The sequence below is a fragment of the Hippoglossus stenolepis genome, chromosome 15 (genome assembly GCF_022539355.2).
Source record: "Hippoglossus stenolepis isolate QCI-W04-F060 chromosome 15, HSTE1.2, whole genome shotgun sequence".
In the NCBI taxonomy this organism is placed as follows: domain Eukaryota; kingdom Metazoa; phylum Chordata; class Actinopteri; order Pleuronectiformes; family Pleuronectidae; genus Hippoglossus; species Hippoglossus stenolepis.
Window position 1 is genome coordinate 21,623,593 of NC_061497.1, and position 27,992 is coordinate 21,651,584.

The 27,992-nt window shown below is 43.5% G+C and overlaps 1 protein-coding gene across 1 annotated transcript; it reads right to left on the reverse strand.

Moving 5' to 3' along the window:
* Positions 1 to 167: 167 nt before the first annotated feature.
* Positions 168 to 27,981, reverse strand: vps37d (VPS37D subunit of ESCRT-I). The gene is made up of 4 exons (XM_035177980.2): positions 27,720 to 27,981; positions 21,634 to 21,805; positions 8,459 to 8,541; positions 168 to 2,850 (listed from the first exon to the last, which is right to left on the reverse strand). Exons 1-4 carry the CDS (start codon positions 27,936 to 27,938, stop codon positions 2,311 to 2,313), a joined length of 1,014 nt encoding a protein of 337 aa, XP_035033871.1. The 5' UTR covers positions 27,939 to 27,981; the 3' UTR covers positions 168 to 2,310.
* Between the last annotated feature and the right edge of the window lie 11 nt (positions 27,982 to 27,992).

Genomic DNA, 27,992 nt, shown 5'->3' on the forward strand with positions numbered 1-27,992 from the left:
AGAAGGTGAGGCGTCCTTCACTGATTTAACGACAGACTGTAAACAAAACCCTGTGGTTGGAGGCATGAAATGAAAAAACTATAAAAACTGAACTCAAGAGGAAAAAAGACCTAAAAACTTTTATCCAGTCCGAAGAAAGAAAAACAAACAAATCAAAAAGCCTCCGCTGGGTTTTTAAAAGTTACAAAACTCTTTATTTGGCACATTTGCATCTTGTTCAAACAGGAAGTTTATTTCTTTCTCATCTTTAAAGAAGTTTTAGCCATTGTTTTTTTTATCAGCTGTACCATCATCACCAGTCTAACTGCTGAGATCTGTGAACAAACACAAAGCCTGGGTTATAATTTTATTCAAATTCTGACCTCGTGGTTCCATAAGACGCTGAGCTGCAGAAACAACATTCACAGATCTCAGCAGTCGACGTTCTGAGCGTTATCTGATAGAAACCATGACCCACACTTTTAAATATCACCCAAAAATAAAAAATAAAAATGGAAGAACGCTTTAAAGAAAAATCCTCAGAGCTTTGACATCCACTTCAAAATTCATCAAGATATTTCCTATGAGAAAATGACAGATGTTAAAATCAGAGCTTCTTTACAGTAGAAATATGAAAGTCATTTTTGTATTTATGTAACTGGGCACTGGCCTGTAAAAGGCATTTTCATGTACTTTGTCGAGATGTAGTAAGCATGCACTTATCTGAGTTATTAATGAGCTAAATGTGTGTTTGAGAGCCGACACATTACAACTACAATCCGAAGCTTTTCCCTTTAAACGCTGCAGGACGGAGAACGAGAGAGAGGAAGATGTTCGGCTGTGGTTTTTTTTTTCTCATAGAGATTAAATTCCACCTCACTCTGCATCTCAGTTCGGGGGCAGAAATAAAAAAATTAAAAATTAAAAATCAAAAAAAGGAACCACAAACACCGGCTGCTTTTGTGAAGGAGACGCAGCTCTTCATTTAGCACGGTAAACAAGGATCTTTGAAGTCAGCCATTTAAAATAGGATTTACATGAATAAATAAAACGGCTCACGGATGTGTGAGCGGCAACACTGTTCGCTGAAATCGCACAAGAAGGCAGAGGGCTCTGGGTAATCTCCTGTGACGGTGACACACACACACACACACACAGACAGACACACACACACACGACACAGGAAACACTACTGACAGGTTACAGTCTGGGACTCATTAATAAATACGTCCTGCTCTGCTCCCACAGTGCGTCTTTGTTTCACCTTCAATCTAAAACCCATTGTTCGTCGCCCCAGGATCCAGGTGTGAAGGTTTTCCCCTCATTCGACGGAGGAGTTTACACAAAAACATCCACGTTATTGATGCCATTGTTCACTTTGATGACACCCGGCGTCCTGAGCCGCATCACATCCAACAACCAGAGTTTGTTCTTTTCCCTGTGGATGTGCTTCACAACCATGTGCTTCACATCCTCCAGTTTGAAGTATAAAAATATGATAAGATTTAAAATAACACTAGGGGGACGGGGCTCGATAGCATTTTTTATTGAATTCAAATCCACAGTCTGGTTTGAATTGTTTTTGAATAACTTATCTCAGGTAAAGAGTAAAAAAAACAAAAAAACTATGACTCAAAGATGTTTCTGTTGACGGAGGAGCCAGAAACTACAGTTTCAGTAGCAGCTTGTTATCTGACACTTAATTAACGGACTTCATCAGCTCACGTTTGTGTTTGAAATGAGATTTAAACACTTTATTTCTGTTTAATTTTGATTTTGTTGCAGATTGTGTGTCATCGCCTTCAGGAGGATAATCTGCAGCTCAGTTATTGCTGCTTTTCCTCTTAATGTAACCGTCGTTACTTTAACACCGAGTGATGTCACACAATAAAAAAATACTAGTTTGCACCATCACAGTTAATATCTCCCAGAAATTATGATGATTGATAAATGATAAACTGGTTTACGGTCTCACTTCGTCCCTGTAACTGTACGTTTTCTGTTGCTCTTCACTAACGGAGAAGAACAATGTGAGATTTAAGGTTTGATGTGAGATTTGTTGGCGTTTCACCGGATCCAAAATGGAACCAGCTATAAAAAAAAACCATGCCGAGTCCTCCCTGCCTCCGCCGCCTCTCTGCCCGGGTTCCTCTGATGGTGACGTCTGCGTGTCATGGATGAAGAACAGAGACGGACGTCGGCATCTCCGCCTGCCTCTGCATCAGTCTTTGCTTACGTGGTTGTGACAGCCACTGTTTGATTCCTCTCAAACAGACTTTTTTTCATCCTCTTCCTCATCTTCCTCCTCCTCCCCCCCCGCCCTCCTCCAGCTTACCGGAACGGCGGCTCGGGCTGTTGAGGGTTCGGCCTGTAAAGCTGCTGCACTCTCACCGGCCGCCCGTTCGCCGGCCAGCCCCCTGATAGCTGTCCGATGACCCTGAGGCCGACCGGCTGGCCGTGTCCTGGGTGTGGCGTGCTGGGGCTGAGGATGTGGGTCTGCCCCAGCTGGGGTTCGGGCAGCGGGGTACTACCCTGATAGCACGGGGCCGAGGCAGGAGGAGAAACGGGGTAATGAGGCAGGAGGATGGCCGGCGTGAGGCCGTAGCGTACCTGGAACACTCTTAAAGGTCCTTGCGCTACAAAGCCGTTGGGCCGCTGCGGCTCCTGAGGCTGCTCCGAGTCCCTCTTCACCTCAGGGACTCTACTCTCCTCCGCCGTCTTGGTTTTGCCCGGCTGGCGTTTGGCCTGAGCGACCTCCTGCATCTTCTCCGCCTGCGCCCGGCGGATATGATACGTCTTCCGGGAGCACTGGAAGGAGTCCAGGAAGTCGTCCAGGTTTACGTTCCCCTCCATGAACTTCTCCAGCAGCTCCTGTGAAGCAGCACAGACAAAACAAACCGGCATCAGCGGAGAAGGACAACACACAAAGGGAGGTCCGACCGCGGGGGAGCCGCTCAAACAAACTCCTGCAAGTATAAAGAGGATTTAATCAGCTCGGGGATGTTTACCCATGAACTTTGGCACAGTTTGCCGGCTACAATATTTCACTGTAAGAACATTTTACACAGTCAACAAAGATCCGTGCGCAGCAACTGTTACATTTGGCAAAGCTTGAAAGCCGTGCGATGGTTCTCTGTGTACGTTCCCAGGATGTGAGGAGTCTGAGCCTCAGCTGCTCGGGAGTGAAGTGAATCTGCCCCATAAACCACAGTTATTGTTCTTAAGTCAAATGTGATTCAGTTTAACACGGAACTGGGACGAAAGGCAGATATTTAGTTTGGCCGTTTTATCACCTCCTGTCCTAAAGGACTCGTCGACTCGCTATAATGGCCGGCAACAGATTTTTCCTGACCGTAGCCTAATCGATTGTTTCAGCTCTAAATGTGTTCAGTATGTATGTAACCTAATTTCACCCCCTGACCTACTTTCCTCCGTGCATCGCCACTTAGTGAACGTACAGCGCCGTGCTCAGGCTGATGTGTATGAACAGGAACTAACGCTGCATGTAAGTGTAAAACATCTGCTCATGGAAGAAGATCAAGTTAAATCAAACGTAAATTGTCTTCATGCTAAATCTGTTTTACACTCGTTTTGTGATTTACATACTAGCTACTAAGAGTTATCACACTTTTCCTGGACAAACTGAACGTTGCTACTTATATTGTTAAAACCTTCTTCAATTAGGTTTCTTTTAGGTGTAGATGAAAAACAAGTTAATTATCTATTATCAGTTTTAGATTTGCACTGATCTGCTGGTTTGGACTATCATGCATTTAGTGTTTTTATGTTTCATTGCAGTGTTTTGGTTTTGACTACCACTGATCGCCAAATTGCCCCTCAGTGATGATAACGATATTCCATCAAATCAATTAATCTCATAAATCAATTAAGTGTTTGGTCATTTGGTCAATCACAAATTCCCATAAGCCAAACTGACGTGGTGTGATTTCTATTTTTCTGCTGATTGGCCTTATTGATTTTTTTCAGCTCTAATTGTGTTTTTCATGTTCACAGTAACAGTGACCTGGTTCATTCTGAGCTTCAGTGTGATGACCTGTGAATTAACAGGTACGCAAATTAGTTTCATTGATCATTTGTAAAAACAGGATGATTTCTAATTACAATTGTTTGGACAGTTGATATTTGATGATCTACTCAGACCTAAAGCTTCAAGTAACCTGGAAACAGAAGTTACATCAAACAAATGGACTTTTCCTTCATTTAAAGAACAACGTTGGTGTTATTCTGTTTTTTAGTCCGTCAGGAAAAGACAGAAACGTGTAAGTCTAAACACGTCCTCCGTCTGTGGCTCTCAGCCTCCAGCACATCTATTCTAATTAAAGATATAAATCTTTATAAACACCTCACAAATGTTCACTTTATAAAAAGACTACACAGCTGTAGTTTTAGCACAATTCACTCACACAGTAAAAAAAAAAAAGTGCTGCTGTTTGGAGCAGTTAATTAAAACACATTCTTCGCTCTGGTTACAAGAAGGTTTACTCAAAATAAACCACAGGTGATGTCGCCCAGAGGCGGTTTTTAAAAGTTTCTATTAAAAAAAAGAGCTCTAACGCCCTGAGGAATAATATATATGAGGATTTAGGTGCAGAGAAAACACTTCAATCAATTCAAAGTTGCTCTGGTTTTATTCATTAATGCAATAACCACACGTTTCCTTTTAGAAAAGTTGTTTTAAAGCTTAAATCTGAGACGTTAACTTTACAGCTGCTGTTTGCTGAAGTGTAAAACTCTCTCTCTCAGCCTCGCTCACTGTCCTTCCATTAATTGTCACTCGCCCCCTGGTCAACCGTAGCGTGTGATTGGTGGAGTTTCTGGTTTATTGCCTTCCCTCCCACTGCGTCTTCACCCACTGTGACACGAGAGCTTCTCCATCTGCCAAGGACGGCGTTTAGTAACCTCAGGTTGCAGTGAATCTACTGACCTCACTGTCGAGAACACGACAGCTGCTACAGGCGAAGCTTGTTCATGGTCACGTGTGGTAAACAAACCGACTTCTGCAGCGTCATGTTCTGACTTTGCACAAGTGAACGGAATCAAAAATAAAAGCTGCAGCTGGATGTCGACATTAAACCTCCTGCTTCTCCTTTCATCATGACATCAAACCACATCTGGATTCTTACCTCAAGTCTGATGCAAGAAATATGATTGAAGTTTGTACAGGAAGTAAGTTTTTTAACTTTGATTATTGGCTTTAGTGGAGGAAGATGAATGGACGATTCAACAGAAAACTATGATTCTTTTCATGATGTGTTTAACTTACTGTCCGTGTCAGTGTCTGCAGAACAGAACAGGGATGGTTACACTGCTTTGAGCAAATAAGATTATAAAAAAAAAAAAGTGTACGATGAATTTCTCCATCTATAAAAACAGACAAGGGGCAACATCTGTTTCTGATATTTACTTTGATTCATAGATTAAATTACTTTTAAACTTCGCCCTGAGGCTGAATTTATGTAGATTAGTGCAGAGACAGTCTTCAATAGTTTATGTCAACACAATGTATTATTAAAATCTTTTTTCTCTCCACAGTTTACGAAGAAAACCGATCAGTGACGCATCAGTTAAACTCTGTTTTCCCAGAAATAACAGGAATCCAGATCTGCAGCAGGATTTCTTATTCACCAGCCGTTAAATACAGTGAAGCCGTCAGTGTGAGTCTGACAAAGACAAAGAGAAGTCACCTCCACGGCTGCAACACTAAATCTGCAGCCCCTTCAGAAAACAAGGCTGTGAACTACAGTTAAAGCCTGAACCAGTTCAATGAGCGTGTCCTCGATTCAGAGCTCATATCCGGACACATAAAGTAAAGCTCTGTTGTAAGGCTGCAGGGGGGCGTGAGGGATTTACACGAGCGCCGATGGACGACAACAGGTTAAAGTTTGATTCCTTCTTCAGATAGCTCTGTTCAAGTTGGTACCTGACGAGGAATCCTCCCAACGAGGACGCTTGTTTGACTTAAGGCAACAGAAGATGATGTTGACTTAAGTCTTCGAAAGGCTTAAAACACACATCTTTTCTCCACAGTCACGTCAACACTACAGTGGCTACGTCCGAGCTCTGAGATGTTTTGGAGACTGGAGTATTGGATGTCAACGCTGATGAGGAGCTCGACGGTTTCCCACTGAACCAATAAAAACCCTGTGAGGGTTTAATCTGGAATGTGTGAGATCAGAGGAGAGAACACGGAGGCTGAAGAGAGACGCCTTTGTCTTTGTGGTCAACGTACACCTACATTATTAAATCAGAAAATCCAAACATAGACAGATGATTTAACACGTCCATCTTCTTAAAGAGTTTGTTTAACCCACAGATTCAGGTATAAAACACCAAGCGTCTATCAAATATTTACTGCTGTGTCCGTGTTGAGGCGTTTTCTTCGCATTCAGCCAGCGTGGCTGTTCGGCCTGTGCTGGGCATTCCTCAATCAATCAGCGGACAGCAGCTAACGACGGAGGGGGGAGGTATTGATCGGAGGAGAGGTGGGGGGGGGAGGTGTTAGAGAGCAGATCAATCCCAGTCTGGAGCAGCAACTCGGGCACCGGGGGTGGATTTCATCCGTGAACAAGACAAGGAGGACGGAGGATTTACACCGGATCTGTGCATCATCACGTTATTTAAAGACTGAAGCTGAAGGTTCCTGTAGCTTGTGAACAACGAGCAGAGAAACGTGATCGTGCTGCTCAGACATGAACATTGTTTTACTCCAACATGGACGATCGTTAGCTTTACTTCAATGTTTTATGTTTATACAGAGGAAAAACTTATAGAATATACACAAGGTTACATCATCCAGTGTTTACTGTTAGTTATCTGGACTGTGGACATTCAATTTGTCCCATAATGAACCAAACACTTCTGATGCTTTTGCAACTAAAATTCATCTTTGAATTCATTTATTCTCCTTTAACTTAGAAGAAGAAAACCACAGTCTTTGATTGGCGGCTGAGCCACGACACTGTGTAAACACACCTGTGCTGCAAACTGTTGCCCCTGCAGGCATGTTTTTTTTAAACTGTTTTAAAGTTATAATCCTTCAGATGTTTAGAATATCAAACAGAGCTTTTTGATGCTATTTGTGGCAGATTTCAGTTCAAAGGCCACTAAACAGTATTTACACTGATTGGTTAACTCTCTGTGGAGTAGTTTGCTTTGTCAGTGGCTCTGTCAGTGGCTCAGTCTGTTGTGAAACGGTCTGTACAGGCACTGGAGAGTCAAAAGACAGAAGCTTATACTGAACTGAATGTGTTGTGCTGCGTCTTTATGAACCACATCTGCATTTAAACTGACGAGTTTCTCCTCTCGATAGGTTTAAATTTGAAATGTTTTTAAAATGGAGCCTGTATGTGACACATTTCCCATGGACAGGCTGCACAATTATGAAAACAAGTGTGTGTGTGTGTGTGTGTGTGTGTGTGTGTGTGTGTGTGTGTGTGTGTGTGTGTGTGTGTGTGTGTGTGTGTATAAACACTCATGTCAGTGCATGTCGGAGAATCATTGAAGCAGACGTCACCAAATCTCTGTGAATAAAATAAAACCAAAGCTCCGGTCTCTTCATGGACGGGTGGTTCTGAGGTTTAGTTGTGATTTGGCTCCGATGTGGATGAACATCTAAGATAAGCTGCTCACGTGAGAACATGATGTGTTTGGGCCGGGTGATTATCGCTTTGGGATATTGTGCCTGTAAGTGACGTTTTTTCCTTCAGGCTGCATTTTTCCTCATTTAAAATTCAACCTGCAACATATTGAATCAGATTATCAGTGATGTGAATGTCTGGATCAGTTTCTGATGCCTCATCACTGCCTCTGTGTTGTTTGAGGGATATTTAAAAGCATGAAAAGATGAAATATTTCATAAAATAACTTTGAATTCCTCATTACAGCCCCTTGGATTTATCTCGGTTTCACTTATCTCTATGTTGGGAGCCACTGATCTACAGTTTATGTTCATTTCCATTCAAAACATGAACGCTTTTGTTGAGTTTTCCATCAGTTTGAAAAATAGACTCACTCGTGTGTCTTTATTCGGACCCGAACATTTAAGATCTGTCTTCAGCGTTTAGTGGCACAGTGACACCAACTGATCTAAAGCTGCTTCATCCCCAAGAAGAATCTAAATTGACTCTGGAAAACGTTTTAACAGAGAAAATATGTTGGTTTTTTGTTCTTAAATCCTTAAAGCTGCAACATCAGAGGGCAGAATGAACACAACACATATTTAACGGTCACTAACGCGGCTGCTGAGATGGATATTCCTCTCAGATGCTGGTCGACTGCTCACTGTGGATGTATATTCCTCATGTCTTCAGGGATCAGATTGCACAGAAGTGGGCGGGCTGCCAGCGAGACTCCAGGCTTTTCAGGAATCGACTACAACGGCGCGGCCAACGAGATGGAGGACTGTTCGTTTTCCTCCTCGGCAAGAACAAAAGAACAGAGCTGGTTTGGTCGTTGTTACCTCTGAATGCTCCTCGGCTTGTGCCACCTCCTCCTGCAGGAGGTTCTGCATCGTCTGCAGGCTGTGCTTCTGGACGTGAGCTCCTGCAACGACAAAGGAAACATCAGTGATGCATGTGGAGGGAGATGAGGTATGACTTCACTGGAGCTGAAGAAGAAAGAAAAAAAAATAACAACCCAGTAACCAAGAAACCGCAGCAGAGAAAATTATTTTCCAGATCACAAAGAGCCTTTCAGAGTATGTGCTGACGAGGAGATGGTGGTGGACAGCTTCTGGCCAGAAGAAGGGGGAAACAGGGACTGGAGATATTTGACTTTGAGCTATTTAGGGGAGCTGGTCTCAGTTCTGGTGACCACGAAGCTGACTTCCATATCAGAGTCTTTCTGTATCTCCTCATGTTACTTTCTCCAGCACGCACCCACATAAACTATCAAACTTAAAACCAACACTTAATTAAGGATAAATGTTATAATTAAGCACATTAGCGCTTTCTTTGGCGCCGTGCTTTGCCCGAGGCGCCCAGGAGGTTACTGTTCACGCACACATGCTGTATTTGAATTATTTATGGCCGTGTCAATACGAGAAAAAGATGAAAGCAGCCGCTCGCAGAACAAAGGAGGAACTGAACCAGTCCAATCTGCCACAGGACGTTCAAACCAGCTCGTATCAACGCTACACCAGGAGCCGCGGAGCAGCGACATGAGGACTGAGGGGAAATTATTTTGTCATCGTGACACGTTAGGTCAGCAAACTGAGCGGAGACGCTGAGGAGAACTGAACGCTCCCATTTCCATATTGTGTTGTATTTTTGTAGAATCCCCCCCCCCGCATTTCTATCCCATAGGAGATAATTGACTGTTCATATATTGGTGCATATCAAACAGGAGCTGCTACAGCTTTTTAACTTTCAGTGGTGCATATATAAATATAGGCTTAATAGAGATAAAAGCCCACAGCTGCCTTTCAGAGTCCAACACAGCAAACGTCTGTAGTTGAAGGTGTAAAATCATTAGTATTTAAATCAATTTAATTTCAGAATATTTATTCTTGCAAGTACAATGTCCTTAATTAGCTTCGTTAAATAATTAATGAAGGCGGAATTAATGATGTATGAAACTATGAAAATTGGACCCACGATGTCATAAGAATGAAATGATCCTTTAAGACTTTTAATTCAGTTTATAGTCGTTTCAACCTCGTGAAAAAACAAACTATACACGTTTGCATACAGGAAGTAACACCAACGCCACGTGTTACCAGCTGCGCCACACACACACACACACACACACACACACACACACACACACACACACACACACACACACACACACACACACACACACACACACACACACACACACACACACACACACACACACACACACACACACACACACACACTGAATATGTATGACGCTCCCACGCAGCATGTGTTCACCTCCCAGGGGCCGGCAGTCGGCCATCATTGTGAACAGGCTTGACCCAGCTGACTGGGAGGTGTGTCCTGTCCCTGCAAGAGACGCTGCGACAGCCACGCTAAACCCCCCACAAGTCAGACTGGGTTCACTGGAAACTGAGGGGCAAACAAAGGTCACAGCATTGACTCGAATAACTCTCCGGCCTCGGGGGAAATCCACAGAGAGAGGGACAAAGCGTGCAGGCGGCTGCGGTTCGAGTCAAGATGTTCACTTTGAATGTTCCTAATGCAGTTGGGCAATCAAATAATTCACCCAGATCTTTGGAAGAGATACGTTTGTTATAAAAAGATCAAAGCTTCTGAGCTGGAAACATAATGACGACCAGATTCCTTGAAGCTCTCTGTGACGCAGTGACCTCAACATTAATAATCCATCTTCCTTGTGCTCTGACCGTCGTTGTGTCAACGCGGACTCAGCTGTAGTAAGAAGAAAGCATGTATTAAGGAGTGGCCTTTTTCATGACCCCTCACTGCAGCTGCTGGGAGATGGGGGTGTAATGTGAGGTGACAGCCAGGCAAACAAACGCGCACGGAGAAGCTGAATGTGCCCTACATTTGAGGAGGTGGAGAGCGACGTGGGGGGGCAGAGGACCTGGAGGCCAGCGCTGCGGAGCACTAACGACTGCATGGTGCCGCTGATGGAGTAACACATTTTGTCTGGGAGCGGATATGAGACGATGAGGAGTCGAGGCAAACCCGCGTTCGCCGCCGCTTCCGCCTCATTGTGTCTCGAGTTCTCTCTCTGCTGCGTTTGTCAGTCAGATTCACATATTTTAAAAAACGCTGATCAGAGACCGCCTGAGACCTCGAGACACGCTTAAAAAAAAAGACACATCATAGCCTCCGCAAAGTTTTTCTGGGGAAGTTTAACCTTGTGCACGCTGGGAGGTTTATGTGAATGCACTAACAATACGGAGACAGATACTTAATATAGACCGATTGGATGATTAGTTAGCTCGTGCTCTTTCCAGCTTTTTCTATGAAACAGTGGGTGGTTTAAAATAATGAAAATAATGAGTTGCAGTTCAAACATTCACTTCCACCAAGGAGGTCGTGATTTCACCCCTGTCCCTTTGTTTGTTGGTTTGTAAGCAAGCAAGATGCAGGCACAACAGAAAAGATAACCATGAAACTTGATGGATGGGTCATATTTGACATTGTTAGATTCTTCAGGGAATAATTCATGGTAGAAAATCTGACATATTTAGGGGACTAATATCTACGAGTGTGTGAAATTTGGTGCAGAATCAGATCCAAATAAAATTCTGGATCTATAGGATTTCAATGTAGTTTTACAAGGGGAGCCGTTGGGACTCGGCAGAGTTAAACCTCACTAACGAGAACGAGACGGGGTTAGATATTTCTTCACCTGTAAAACGTATTTAGAAATTTGACTTCTCTTATTTCAGTCATGCACTGCAACACAGCTCCGGACTGGACCACCTAGATCAGAAATCTTTCGAAAACACCCTGTAACTACGACAGGTCTGCAGTCATTAAAAAGCTGAAGACACTGTCCCCACAACAGAATGATCAGATCCACCTTGAGGGGCACTGATGCCCCGGAAGCCCCCACTGTCGAGGTGTCCGGTCCGGTCAGGTTTAGAGTCAGAGCTCGACTGTGACCTCAGACAATGTGAAGTCAAAGCCTACATCGTCTTGGAGGACTCGCGCTGTGGGAAACACTGATCGATGTGACAGTTGCTGTGAACGCACGGTGGGCTGAGCACCGACCTCGCAGCAAACAGCTGATGTCGACATGTTAATGGGCCCTGCCAAGGCTGCAGGAGTCCTCCAGTAAACTCCGAGGAACCAAACAGGAGAAGTTCGCTTCTGCTTTGAGACGGCAGGTTGGCAGGAAGAAGCTGAAATGTGAGATTTGGTTGTAATCTGGGCCCTAAATGCCGCAATGTGCCATATGCAGGGCTAATACCGCATCAGATAAATACAGCAGGAAGCAGGGGTCAGTTTCAGGTCGTGGCAGGATTCAAAATATGAGCCTGTCAGATTACTGTAACTTTACAGAAGAGACAAACAGCCGCTCGCTCTACCTAGTGACAGGGCAGGTGTGCAGAGGTATGAAAGCAGGCAGGGTTTTTAATTGTTTCCCTGAAGGCATCGTCATTCCTCACGAGTATTTCTGTCGCATTTCACATGTAACATCACGAATTGAGAGATGAAGTCAATAAATCAACTCAAAAATAGAATGATACTCAGTAGAGTGCAGAGCAGCGCCAAGGCCCAACGGTCCCCTTCAATCCACACACACACACACACACACACACACACACACACACACACACACACACACACACACACACACACACACACACACACACACACACACACACACACACACACACACACACACACACACACACACACACACACACACACACACACACACAACAACTCTGAATACGCCTGATTTCTTTCATAAAGATCCTTGAATTCGTTCCCTTGGGAATTGATGGAAACGCCAGAAAACTTTGTCTCACAATGTTAAAGAAGGTGATAAAATAAGAATTACTGGATCCCTGCCAACATTTAATGAGTATTTTCTTGGTTTTATGAAAATCAGTCCAGTGGTTTTTATGTAATCCTGTTCACGAACCAACCAAACAACAAACAAACAAACGAACAGGGGTGAAGAGATAACCTCTATGTGGAGGTAATTAATTCACATTGAGACGATGAAAAGGTCAATTTGAAGCAGAAAAAGCAGCTTTTACACACAGATGTATCGTTGGAAAAAATATTAACTTCATATGACAACAAGACTTCCTCTTTACAGCAATATTTAAAGGTCATGGATAATATATAAATGATTAATCTGGTACATTATTCATAACTCAATTGATATTCATATTGCAACTTGTCTTGCTCACCAAAGGTCAGCTGTATGTATGTATGTATGTATGTATGTATGTATGTATGTATGTATGTATGTATGTATGTATGTATATATATATATATATAAAAATCTATATCTGATATGGTTTTTCAAAATCTGTTTCAATTGCTTCATTAAAAATTCCTAAAATCTGATTTACTTGTCTTATAATCATGTAAAAACGTTAAATCACTGGATAAAAAGCCCCTTTTCCAGGTTTGTGCCCATGTGTCCACACTGTTCATACGACTCCACACTGGTTTTTCACACACTCATGCTTGTACGTCCATGTTTTAAACTGAGATTCCAACCTGCGTGGAAACATCATCATCCTTTAAACGATTCCATTTCCGTTTTTGTTCTCTACAAACTCCTGAGGGAAACATCTGCTTCTGCTGCTAACTGCTTCCACTAGATTCACCAGCTGTTAGAAGAGCAGGTAGTGGACTATGTGTGTTTTGACTACAGACAGTTTGTAAAGATGAACAACATGACAGCTCCCAAATGCTGAGCCAAATCTTCTTGATCGCTCCCTGGTGGCTGGCTGCAGTACACTTCATAACCCCCTCCATGCTCGCAGACGGTACTTGGTTCAAACCAAAAAGTCAAAGTACACGTCACAATAATTTCCTCTCAAAGGTGGTTTCTGAGGTTTTAGGAATTTCTTATCAAACCAATGCATGTTCGAGTGTTCATGTAGTTAACTGATGCCATAAAAAAGGAGGTTAAACGTTTTAATTCCATGATCGGCCAAGCACGTGTATCACAGCTCCACATGATGTTCTGTGCAGTTGAGACACATTCTCCATCTTTATTTACGGCCTATGTTTTTACAGCTCTTTTCACTGTACACAGCTTCCTGTTGTGGCTCAATACGACACCGTTGAAATAAGTCAATACACGGCCTGGGCGGCTAAACAACGAGTTAACCTGCAGCTAACATCGTCCCGGATCATCGGGCGCTAGACATCCATGAGCCCGACTGATTGAGCGCCAGCTGGAAACACAAACACGCCATCAGTCAATAATAATGAATACAATTCCCCCCCCACCCCCCGTTATAAAGCTGCCTTCTCCACTGCACCGGATAGTTGTGAGAAATCAAGTGAATAAATGCACTTTAACATGCTGGGCAAGCAATCTGCTGCTGATTATACACAAATAGGTCATGGTATTACAGATGGGGCCTTGCAGGGCACGGATGTATCCGAGGCTTGAAAATTAGCCAGCGACTCAGCAGTGAGATACACCCCTGCAGCACCCCCGCCTCTTGTTTGTCGTCTCTGCCACAATTCTAGAGCACGGAAAAACCCTGAGAGGCTCTGTGCTGAATCCAACTCAAGTGGGATAACGGCTTCACGGCTCCTCCTGAAGCGCCACGAGCCGAGGGTAACACTTTGCTGTTTTTAACTTCGTGCCACGCTGCCATGCTCCTGCACCGAGAGGAAAAAAAAAATAATACAACTGACATCAAACTGACAATAGGAGCTGTTATATATCGGTTTCTCTTCCACCATCTGCTCCTTCCATTCACTCACAGTGCAGAGCTGTGGTGAGTCCCGCCGATCAAACACTATGATCAGCATCCATGACATCTTATTTTCCTTTGACTTTCCTGCTGTTTTGGAGGTTGATGCTCTTTCCTCAGCTTGTTCTGTCATGGACAATGCTGCTCATGGGATTAACGCTGGCTCTGAGACAGCCGTCTAATGCCAGGACCAGTGAGTGGAAGACCTCGTCGGAAAAAGCTGTTTATTAAATCTTTTTCAAGGATTTTTTCCCCTGTTCTCTTCCCATTTGGAAAGAACTTGTCCCCAATGTATCTTAATCCGTGTCACTCCTAACTCTATTGCTGGTCAGGGGAGGGCACGCTATCCCATAATGCTCTGCAGTGGAGTTGCTTGTACAAACCAGGAGTATGAACAGTGTAGTGACAAACCAGAGCTTCTCACCTGCACTAGCCTCGGGATGCAACAAGGTGATCCCGGGTATCAGACATGACTGAGCCACATTAAATGAGACTTCCTGGGGGTGGGTGCCAGCAGTTTGGACTCGAATTTCAGAAAACAAGCAATGACATTGGTTTGATCTCCAATGACACACTGGGTTTAGTGTTATAATCTGCACGGGGACAGCGAAAGTGTCACTGCATCTTCAAAGCGAACACCAGAGAACAGGAACAGTTAGAATCCAGTGAACTGATCCTCTCCCATCATTGATACTGGCATTTCCCTGTGGGATTAATAAATTAACTGCATCTCCATCCATTCCGCTTCAGACCAAACTCCAACACTCTCTCCACAGGCTTAAAACAAACCTCTTCAGAAAAGTGCTTCACACTCCCGGGGCTTGCAATTAATTCAATCTTGTTTCTTTAAAAAAAAAAAAAAAACGTGACTAAGAGCATTAGCCATGCTAGCGGCTCTGTGAGGAAGAGCAGCGGTGCTTTCAGTGACGATGCTAACACGCTGATGTTGAGCGTGCAATGTACACCGTGCACCCTTTTTTGTTTAGAATGTACGATTATTTCAAAGCAAGAAAATGTGCTAATTGGAACTGAAGAAAGTACAACTGAAGCTTGTGGGGATGTTGTTAAGTTGTTGACTCCAAATACACAAATTTCAACCTCCAAGTGGTGTTATGGGGAAATTCAGAGGACCATGAAAGTTGGTAGGATTTGTTGCCCTGGCAACATCTACATCTGTACTAGATTTCATGTCAATCACTCCAACGATTTGTGAGATATTTCATTCTGGAACTAAGTGGTGGACTAACACTGCCGTCCATAGCGTTACGCCACCATGGCTAAAAAAAAAACAACCCTCAACAGCTGTTTGAACATACTTTCACTTTTTATTTTGGGCAGGTTGCACCTCTAATTTTAGTTTATATTGAGCTCATGTTCCTCTTGAGTTTCATTATATTGACTGTACATGGTTCATTAATGCAAAGCCAGGTTGCAGCGTCAGTTGTGTTCAAGTTTTAGAGTTTTGGTCCAAGACTGGAACATCTAAATGTGTGTTTTGTCTTTTGTCTATAATTTTAATGATAAAAACAACGAATTGAAGATTGGAATCATGTGGTTTGGTATCATATTCAAGGGTCCATTTTGCTTGAGGGCCCAAACGCCCAAACTAAGCTGAAACGTGTCTGTACCATTCACATCGTCTCTGCCGCAGTCAATGGAAACTCTCACCCTGTGGTTTGTCTGACGGCTTCACCCGACTGAGAGGAACACACTCAGCATCTTCACACAACTTCTTTTACTCTGGATCCTTAAAATATGTATCAGACACTGAGCTCACTCTTTTTTTGAATCTGCCCCGACGGCAAAACACCTCATAAATGTCTAAATCTCCAGTTTGTATCACGCACTGGAACTTGAGGGAACGTTCAGACCTTTCACACCTTCACACCCTCAGAACCATCAAGTGTCAAGTTGACATCGAGCTAAAGGGTGGGATCCTTTTACTCAAGTCTCAATATGGAAAGTCCCAAATAAACTGTAGGCACTTTGTTCTCTCGCTACAGAGGAGATGGACAGAAACAATCCCAGAGGAAGTGAACATAAAAGCCTTCGCTCTCGTATGATGACGGCAAACAAACCCCCCAAATCCCTGTTTGATGGCCGCACCCAACATCACAAATACGTCCTGTAGCTGCTGACCCCTCTTCCTGCTGAACTCGTGGGCGTGACAAGAGAAATTAACCGCTCGGTCAGAAAACGAAGGCTGGACTTGATCTTTTCTGTTTTAGAATTTGAATTTCTGCTCTTTCATGCTCATTCTGAAATGAAACGTGGATTAACACGCGGATTACAGGAGATTAAAGAGGAACCGTACCAGACAAAAGGTGCGGTCTTGTCGCGGGGAGCAGACGGCAGCAGTCAAACAGATGAAAACAACAGTTGCTCAATAACATCAAACAATGCAGCACAACAGACCTGCGATGGTTTAACTAAACTGATGCCAGGAGCCAAACAAGAGGCGGCTCTGCTCGGTGATAAACGGCGTAACAGCAGATTCCACATTGAAAATGGCACTGAACTCAAACATCTGCAGCATCGACAAGGGAACAGCTTGGCTGCAGAGACACGTGTCACCCAGGACGTTTTGTGTTAAGCTGATATACTTGCAAAGCGCATATTTACCTTAATGCAAACGGTCAGAGACTTACCATCAAATAGTAGTTTTGAACACATCCCTTGTTTAAAGCTGTAAACTCTGCTCATTTTATCAGCTGTGGCTCAAGAGAGCTTTGTTAGTAGTTTGTCTTAAGGTCGAACACAAAGTGAAGTTTGAAGACGTGACACTGTCACCGCTCATTGATGCTGAGCTTTAGTGTTTTTGCAGATGATGCATTATAAGAATTATGCAGTAAGGGTGACTTCATTACTTATTTAATGCACATAATTAATGCTATCATGCTAAAAGTCCAAGGCTAAAAAGCTGGGTTGTCACCTGCTGTCGACCATCTTCATATAAAGTCCATGATCATGTCCTTGTTTTGTACTTTTCAACATCACAAGAGAAAAAGGATTGAGGGCGAACTGACTTGTTTGGTTAACGTTACGCTCTCTCAGGTAAAACTAGTCACTGAAATGTAACATAATGTTAATTTAAACAAAGGCTCTGATATAATAGCACCTAGTTCTAGGCCAGGAAACACTTCACCGTGGACAGGACTTGTTTTTAATGAAACTTGTAATATGAAGTATGAAATGCTGCTGCTGGCCTTGGAAGTAACACTGCATCAAATGATGGTTAGAGCAGATAAAAACCATGTTTAATGCATTAATTACACTTCGAGCCTTCGTACTTGTGGTTTGAGGGAAAACAAACCGCCATTTATCCTCTTGATAAACTGACCATCTCCAGCTCGTCCAGCAGCCTCGTGCGTGCTGCTTCTAAATCCTGAATTTAGTAGGTAGACTGTGTGTAGTTACTGCTGCTAAGCTGTTATTGGACAACTGTCAACCGTTCCGCCGATGCACTTCAGCCCCATCTCGCCTACGTCTGCTTCGGCACAGTAACAGACTGCGTTTCAACACCCACTGAGGAATCTAGAGTGGCCACATGGGCATAGAAACACAGTCAACTCCCCACTTATTATGTGAACGGTGATGTGTACGTTCGAACGTGCACATAACTCAAAACTACTGCTGTCACTTGAAATAACAGTCATTTTTTTAATGTCGAATCGTATAAACATTAAGTGTGAAATCTACAGAGGCTCGTGCTCTTGAATTCCTCGTCGCTGACACCCGATAAACGCTGTGTATTGATGTTTTAAATAGAACCATAGCCGTGCTGAAAATATCTCAGTGATCTGGTGTTGTCAACGTTTGGTCCATTCTCCGTTAAAGTGAGACAAGTATGTACAAAGGCCACGAGACTAAATAAAAAAATACTAAACACTGCACTTTTAAATGATTTTGAGTGTCTCAAATACATCAGAAAAATGATATATGTGTGTTGGTATATTTTGAGTTTAATAATATAAATAAGGACAAAATAATAAAGTGAAATAAAATTCAAAAGCGTAGCTTCGACACAGAAACATGAATTGGACTTTATTTTTCTGTGTTGCTGCCCCCGAGCTCTGGCAAGTCTCTCGTTCCACATTAGCTCTTGTACTGTTTTTGATACTCAATTACAGCCTCACCTTTTTAGGGCTGAATAAATTCCATTTCTTTGTTCTATTGTTAGTTTTGCTTCCACGTTGTAACTTAGGGACTAAAGAAGTTAGTATGAAATATGTACTTCCTGTCATCATCTACGTGGGCTGCGGCGTTTAGTCACTTCTGATAACTTTCTGGTATAAAATGCAAAACTTAGTCTTTCAGTTTGAAGGGAGAAAATTAATGAACTGTTTCAATTTGTAAATTTCCACTGTAATATCATTGTGAAATCACTACCAGCAAAATGAACCTACTCGTCATTCAACATTATATCAACAGAGGTGAGGAAGGCAAGCAAACCTGCGAACCAATTGAAACAAAAACATGTCTTCACAGTGCAAACGAACCTTCCCATGGTTCAGTTTGATCCAGACTGACACCACCTCGTGTGGCAGGACCAGGCACTGACGCACCTTTCTCACCTGTTCACACTAAACTGAAGAGTCCAGAGGTCCACAACAAACAAGATGAGACAGCGCCACATTCATTATATCTGTGCTAAATACTGTGTGTAGGCAGTGGCTACTTGGGAACAATTCAGTTTGGTGCATGATGTGTAAAATGTGTAGGTTGTGGAAAGCTCTTACAATAGAGCACCACAGGGTTATTTTAAGTTAAACGTTGTGTAGACGATAGCTTGACACATGATCCTCCCTGAGTCACAACAGTCCTGTAAAACCTGTGACATGAATAATCACCGTCTCTGTGGAGCTGCCACAGTTTGTGTGTCTGTGGACGCTCAGGATGATTAACTGACTCTGGATATTCCTTAATGAATTAGAGATTACATCTATGAGACGGATGGACTGGGAAGAAAAAGCCTGGCACACTGATCTGAGTCTTGTTTGAGTTCGCGGAGGAGATATTATCTCTGGCTGAGAGACGTGAAGATGTGGAAGACGACTGAACCGTGAGTGGATTCGGCTTAATTTTGTCGGTCTCTGCCGGGAAGCAAACACTCGCAGCTGTCTGCGGAAATCAGCCCGATGTCTTGTCAACACAAACAGTGCAGATGAATTAGTGAGCAGACTTTCACTGTCTATTCTCTTTGTGCTCATGGTCCCCATTCAAGTGGAAGTCTGTGCAGCTACTGACAAGCCGTGCAGGAGCTGCACAGGCAGCATTTATTTAAAAAAAATCAGAATAATGATGCTTCCTGTATAAGTGGTGGAATACTTCTCATCATTCTCGCTCAATTGTTTTGCATAGACCGTAAAAATATAGATGTGTCATGTTTTAAGAACTGTAAAACTTAACTATTTTATCTTCGGGGAAACATCAGTGTTGCTCACTTGTTGAATGAAAGAAATAGAAGTTAAATTAAATTTAAATACAATTTGGAAAGTGTTTTACAACATATATGCAACATTAAGTGTTGTTAATTTTTAACACACCCTTTGTATTGTCAACATCTTTTTAAAGTAATAATAATACTAATAATAACAAACTACATTTTTTTATGAATGATCTATGATGCCAACAGCTAAAGTGACATTCTGCATAAATTTATTGTGAAATATTTCATATTGGTGCATAAATGCCAATAAGATAAGACTGTAAAAGACCAGTTTTTATCAACCTAAACATAAAACAGTCAGACTCTAGTTTGTAGATTTGGATAAAAAGAGGAACGATAATGATCTGAACATCGTATCAGCTGATCTCCAGGTTTGGGTATCAGCGTTTGTATTCTAGGGTGAAAAAACATTGGCTTTGAGCATCACTATTCCAAAGTGTAAAAGTCAGAGTAAACAGTGCAGCAGCAGGAGGAGGAAGCAGAGAGAAACAGACGCCAACAAAAGCTGTGAGAAACTGTCCAGAGTTGACATTAAGAACCACTCAGAGTTCCAACGCCTCCTGGGAACCACATCGCTCTCCTCCAGCTTTCCGTGGTCGCAGATCCGTCCAGCAAACAGCAGGATGTATTAAACAATTCAGCCGTCGGCCTCGATACACTGCACAGTTTGTCTCTGCTGAGATTAAACCTCCCGAGAAAACGCTTCACGAGAAAAAACCCTCCTCGTTCCCCCTCTTTTTTCCCCCCTCGCCCCCTCTTCCTCGTCGCACCAAACGAGAATCAGATGTTTTTTGCAGAGGAAGAGCGGACCCCCACCCATCCTGCTCTGCTGGGGAGGTGGGACTGCCTCTTGTGTAAAGCGCGCACATTGACAGGAAGTTTAACATTCCTCCCAACTTCCATCACTGGCCGGCAGCTGAGGCGGAGAGATCTGGCAACCGGCTTCTTCACGAGGGGTAAACGCGGCGCACAGCGACTGCTCCATTAAAAGCTTTCACTGGCAGTTAGGAATAAGCTGCAGTTGACATTACCTCTGGAAATTAATGCAGAGAGATTTATTTTATCACCTGCCCTTGGCTTGGTTCTACTGTAAAGAGCGCACGGAATTTGCCCATGAGGCTTAAAAATTTTGGGGCTGAGGCTTAGGAGACATCCTCCGGCGCTGCCCTGGAGCTGCCCTGTCAAAAGCTTGACTTGCCTAAACAAAGACAAGGCCCCTTTCACCCGGCAAATTCCTTGACAACTGCTGCAAGCTTCCTGCTGGCATTTGATATGCTCCATTTCGTTCCCATGACCAAACTCCAGTCATGCTGAGGCTTTCGCTGAGCAGTTGAAGGCTCGTCTCGCTGACACTCTGAAGCTTGCTCCGCACTCTGATGTGAATCTTCCCCCAACTGTGAACTAGTGAGAGTGTTGCAGTGATTTCTGTGCCTCAGACTGTGCAGCAGACAAGGCTGCAAGTCTCACTGCAATTACAAGGGAAGACAATGAGGAGCCACTGTGGGACGTCACGTGGAAGTGTTTCAACACGAAGAAGTTAGGACGCAAACTTTCTGTGGGCTTTCTGCGATTTCGTCTTTCGGTTTGTTTTCATTGCAGTTGGACGTAAAAGCTTGTTAAAGCTTGTGTGGTCCTCTGAGTAAAGTAAACTTAAGGTCAGATAGATGTTGGCAAAACCTGCTTACGGAGATATTTAACAACCCAGTCCTGGAATTTGAACCAGTGACCTTGTCATAACCACCACAGAAATCTACCACTGTGGTCTTACCTATATGAAACCAGAACCAGCCCCCCCCCTCTCCCTTCTTTGTCTTTTGGGTGCACTCACCAAGCTGACTCTGTTTTTCCCAGCACGTGGTTGCCAGGTTGGACAGTTCCCGGTATTTCTCCGCCAGCTGGAGTTTGCCGTTATTGAGGCGGGGTCGCCGGGCGAGGCTCTCCTCGGCCAGGCTGCGGTTGGTGGTCAGCAGCATCTCCCTGTCCACCTGAAGCTCCTGGAACTGAACAGAAACCCGATGATTAAAACGATGAACAGAAATGGATTCATATACATTTATCATGCGTGTGATAATACTGCGTCACAGTGAGCACATGAAGCTCAATTGTGAACTGGAAAAAGGGGGATTTCCTGTAAATATATGGATTAACCAGCAAAAAATTAATCTTTAGAAAATTAATCAGCAACAAATCTGAAAATGACGAGAGGATTAGGGTCATTTAAAGGGGGGAAATTATAATATTAATAATGTAATATTAATTTAAATATATTAATCGTAATGTTACAAGAATAAATTAAATTTTTCTTCTTAAATTACTTTATTTTTTTAATATTATGACTTTTTTTTTTCAATCACAACTTGATTCTCGTATATTCTGGAAACTCCACAATTTATTTTTGTTCAATATGTCTGTAATTCTCCGTTATATACAATCAAATGACAGAAATATCAAATATCTGCTGTTTTATCTTCTCAAATATGAGGAGTTGATGTTTTTCTCACAGGAGCTTTAATATTACTGTGGTTCATTTGACATTATGGCCTGAAAATGTATCTCTTGAGTTCACTTTATTTCAATGTAAATATGTTTGAGCGAACATTTCTTCTACATAAAAAGCATGTGTAGCCCAAAAAATGCTCTATTTCCTATTTATTAAATGCAATTATTAGTCGCTAATGTCAACACGCGTGCAGCCCCTTTGCAGACCAGCCACACTGCAACACTCGATTGTACAGTTGACACCATGTATTACCGTCCTGGTGCGTTTAACGGAATCCGCTCATGGTGTTAAAAAATGCAGAGGGAGCATTTATGCAAAAGAGACCCTGTGAGCGCTTTGTTTCCTTTCAGCTGCAGGAAAGTCGTGATGGTGCCTTGCGATAAATTGATGAAAGACAGTCCCAGTGGTTCTCGTGGCCTATTAAACAAAAACAGTTACACCCACTGCAGACGCACGAGTTCATACGGTCGGTGTCAAGATGGAGTCACGGCCGAATGACAGCAGATTTATGAGCTGCTTTTGTGAAGCCGGTCTTAATTTGTCTGTAGCTGATGAATACCTGCATACGACCTTAACTATTCTCTATGTAGTCTCTTCAGTCTTGGACCCTACAGGCATGAGATGACATATTCAAACATGTGTTAACACAGTAGAGCTTTTGTTAACCAACGGCGGCCTGACTTAAACTTTCCAAAGTCAACGAAACAATTGCAAATATTTGCAGGAGTGTACATGTGAGAGGGGGCCACATCCTGCCAACTGTGTTTTCTTACTGCTAGGTGTTATTATTTCCTGTGTCATTTCCTTGAGCAGCGGTCGCACTTAAAAGGAGACTAACGATGCTTTTTTAGTGTTTCTTCCATCTGGTGCATTATGTGGGTTTTTTGTGAATCTAAGAAGCTCTGCAGACATAAAAAGCCCAAAGTCTGTTGTAGAAGGAAATCCTGAAACACCTCGTCTGTAGGCACTATATCACTCCTTCAATGTCCAATTGGGAAAGGCAGATTCCAGCAGTACCAAAGATAAGGCCAATATTTTAGGGGTGCAACCATCTATGAAACTGGCAGTTCATTTCTTCATTAATGGCTTTTCCATTAAAACGAAAGACAAATGCCTGTTATACTTCCTGAAGCACAGGGTGGTGCATTCAAAACACGAACATGTTCAGTTTAGTCTCAGAAAATCGGAACCTTTGAGAAGCTGCAACCAGTGAATGTTTGACATTTTTGCTTAAAACGTGATTGGAAAAGAAGTTGCCAATCAATTTTTCATTTTACTGACTATTCAATTAATCTATAAATCGTTAAGTCACAGCATGAAAATACAATTAAAGGCTCTTGTAGACAAATACTGGCCATAAGTATTATCAAAAATGGGTTCAGTATAATAAAAACCCTACAGATTGTAACTTTAAATATTAAAATTGACAATTTTGCTGTTTGTGATAAAAGGACATAAACTCACTCTGTTATAGATTAAATATGTTAAATGCAGGCTTGTGTCGAGGGGGGGGAAGGGTGGGGACTGTCACCAGACCATAAGAAAGCTATAAATTATTGAAAAACTGCCACTCCCTCTCTAAGTGTTGCCAAACAATATAGTCACGGCACATAACTGTAAAGAGACGGTTCAGAGTCTCAAACACTGACACAATGACACTTTGTGAGGAACTCGCTGCACAAAGCCCGAATCGTCTTTGAAGACTCCATCACTCTCCACATTCCTGCTGCTCTGCCCAGCCGGATACATTTCTTGCTCAACTGCTTTCATTCAGCAGCGAGTCGCTCTGGGGCCTGGAGGCCGTTTCACTGGGTCCGGAGTTGTTTGGTGCATCTGTCTCACATTTTACGGGTCGTCAAAAAGGACGTCGGAGTCCCGAGTCCAGAGGAATTTGCAGAATGTGGCCTGCGGTCGAATGAAGTGAGAAACTACAGATGGGATGTTCATTCAAAAAGGAATAAAAATAGCACAGCTTGTTTCAGGCTCAAAGCCCTAACATGCGTCGCATTTCCTTCAACAGAAATCCAAACGGACACTCCATATCCGGCGTTGGCTTTTCTGCTCATCAAACAGCCCCCGCTGCCGTCTTTGGGGGAGTGAATGCTCTTTGTGTTGTGATGCACAGCCAGGAGAACAGAGCCGATAGTGTTTTCTTCATCCCTGACAAACGACACTCGGGGAGCACTTAGGAGAGTCTGGTTCTCTGCCGGAGCGGCGCTGTTGTTTTCTGCGGTTCAACGTGTCTGACCACATGAAATGCAGTAAATAGGTGCTTCCCTTTCATCTTAAGTGAGGCTCAGACCTAATGAGACCTCTGGAAACCAAAGGCGTAAGTCACGGCAGAAATTGATGGGGTGTGAAGTCTTTTCCATGAAAGAGAATCCTTCATGTAACACTAGTCCTGCTCTGCAATAAAGGGAATATGCATGTTCTCCAAAATGTTGAATGGAAAGAATGAACTCAACTCTCTCCTCACACCATTTGGGATGAGTTTAGAACTTCATCCATACGTCTTCTGTTTTAAAACTCACATGAGCATTTTAGAATACACACTCACACACCTTAAAACACAACATGTGCCATTAATCTATAAACAGGAAGCGGATTGTCTTCTCTGCAGTTGGTTGCTTAGTTACAGAAAATACTGTGCACCAGTGGGCGTGTAGATGATGTTTCTAACACACTATGGTTGTGAAACTGGAAGACAACAATATGTCAGGATGAAAAAGATCCATTTACACGTAGAAGACGGCGACAACGACGTCAACTCGGAAAGACAAGATTTCAGAGCTTTAGGCGATAAGGTCCGACACTGGTGTAGATGTGATATAACAAAAAACACATTTTATACATCACATCCCGCCCACTGCGTACTTTTCCAGGACGCCACCCCTCGCCTGAACGTTCCGGACATTTTCCTGTTGGTGTGAACGTGCCTGACCCGGACAATCTGCTGTCGTGCTCCTTATATATGAAAGGCAAACTCCGCATAATCTCCTGTTCCAAATGTGAAGGAGCAGCGTTTCACTGTCAGCTTTCTGGGCTTGACCGTTTTTCAAAAAAAAGGTGTTAAAGCCACTTTCAAGTCTGCAACAACAACGAGCTCGACTGAGGAAGTGTTTCATGTCCAGGTTAAAGTTCTCCCCCAATTCAATCAAGTGTGTTATGACTGCAACACTCAACCCCAAACCTCACCACAGCAAAGCAGCTACAGTGCATGTGAGGTCACAGTGAGTCTTTGTTCTCTCACCAAACATTTCTACCTGAACACTGGTCTCTTTAGTACTTATGATAATATTTATCCACCAATCTCCGCGGTTAAGGGTCACAACAAAACTGCGACTCTGGGAGGAAGCTCCGGTGGCACCGACAACAAAAACCTGATGTTTGAGATTGTTGTAGGAGCCCGACATGTCGCTTCTTGTTTGGACAGTTAATAAAGAGAAGGAGAGGAAACACTGCCAAGGCGGCTGTAGCGTTCCTGAATCATTATGATTGATTAAACTCAGCAGTTTACATAACAGTCATCATTTACATGAAATTAATGAAGCGTCCTGCTCGCAGAGCCCATGCGGAGAAGAAAGACGCGTTGTGAAATCATCATTTTGTGCAGCCACGACAACATATGGTTCGCATTTTTAATGTATCTGCAGGAGAGCACGCTAATGAGAGTTTGATATTATTCTTTAGTGACAGATAAATGAGACGATGGGTGAATACTCGCTATAACAACCGCAAGCTCGCCGGATCGAGTCTCTGAGTCACTGAGCTCGACTCCCAGGGGAGAGTTGTATGACCCCTTAGTCAGATTCCACCACTGTGGCTCCATCCTCCCAATTCATTATCAGAGCCAGGTTTCAAATGTCACACACTTTGCCAAAGAACAAAAAGAGTCGTGGCTTTCTCTTGTTTCTAAGCAAAATCAAATGACATGTGGGTTTTGCTGTCTTAATGAATCAAGGACAAAGAGTGCGGTCGAAGACATTATCGCACAGGACCAGTTTGGCTGTTCCCAACGTGCCTGCCAGGTATTTCAAGAAGTTTCACTTATTTAATATGTATGTTAACGCAGCGAGAACGTGTACGATGACGAATTGCCCTCACTGGTTATGTTTCACTACACCCACCGCTGTTGTCACCCCACCCACAGCTATGAAAAAGCAATGAAATTCAATAGCCTGCTGAATCCTGATTGAGTGAGTCAATTCGGTTTGAGCACCCCCAAGGCACACCTCATGAAAATGGGGCCCATGAAAAAGTTAGGAAATGTGTGTGTGTACTTAAATATTTGTGAGGAGCACAGACCTTACAGACATTTTTGGAAAGTGAGGACATTTTAGCCGGTCTTCACTTTTACAAAGGCTTGTTTGAGGGTTAAGACTTGGTTTTAGGGTTAGGTTACGCTTAGACAATTAGCTGTGATGGTTGAGGTTAGGGGCTGCCAAATGCATTATGCTAGATATAGGTAGAAGAATGTGTGAGAGAGAGAGAGAGAGAGAGAGAGAGAACATGGATGGAGTATTGGTTGACGCAAGGAAGGTCATCATGTAGCCCTCCCAGACGTGCATCACTGACATGCAGACAAATGCGCGTGGAACTCCTTTGAAGTCCCAGCAGTTTTTGAATTCCTACGCTCATACGCAAACCTGCACGCACGAAATTATCCGAGTGAGGATGTTTTCTACAGCCCTGACACCTCTCTACAATTCGGCATTAATCCAGCACAACAAAAAATCATTTTAGTGCAGGAAAAGTGAAATGTTACTTGAAATTAAACAGGCTCGCTAGAGCCTTTTAGAAAATCCTTTGAGGGAAGGAGGCATTGGAGGACTAGTTGTAAAAGTTGCATTTCTACACTAAAGGATGTTGCTATGTATATTGAAGTAAAGCCGAATTTGATATTATGTCATGAAATGTTGAAAGTTATGTAAAATCCTCTTCCAGGTAGAATGCGGTTCCACAAACGGACAAAAAAAACCCAAATTGCCAGATTTCAAAGCGGAGCTCGGCGCAACACAACGGCGCGTTTCGGGGTGTTCACGCCACGCTGCGGTTCTTCCTGGACACTTGTGGATTAAAACAAACACACGCAAAGAAAAACACGTGAATCCCTTTGTGTTGCGTTTGCGTTCATACAACTAATAAATGTAAATATCAGGAGCGAGAGGGGAACGAATTGTAAATCCGACCACTCGCCACGCAGACAATCGATGAGCCTCGAAAAAGCGGATTTACGCGAAACCCCCCCCCCCCACACACATTTCACGCAAATGAACCCAAAACACCCAGAAACACGTGAATTTCCAGGGGGAGAAACAAGCGGAGAAACGGACGCGAACCGCGGGAGGAGCCGGGCGACCGCACCGGGAACGCAGCGCGGATCGCTCCCAGCACTTTGGGGGGGGGGGACCCACCGTTTCATTGAGGCGGATGATTTGGTCCATTTTGCCGTCGCTGTGCAGCAGCTCCCGCAGCTCCGCGGGGCTCAGCGCCCTGTAGCCGTCCGGACAAGAGTTGTTCTCCTTCGATCCGGACATGTTCCCCCTCGCGCTGCGGCTGTGGACGTTCAGAGGCGGAGGATCCGCGCCGCGCTCACATCGCTCCCGTCGGAATGTGATGCGATCCGCCCGCATGCAGCGTGAAGCGGGGGGAAGCGCTTCAGCGTTACACTTCCGGTACGCACCGTC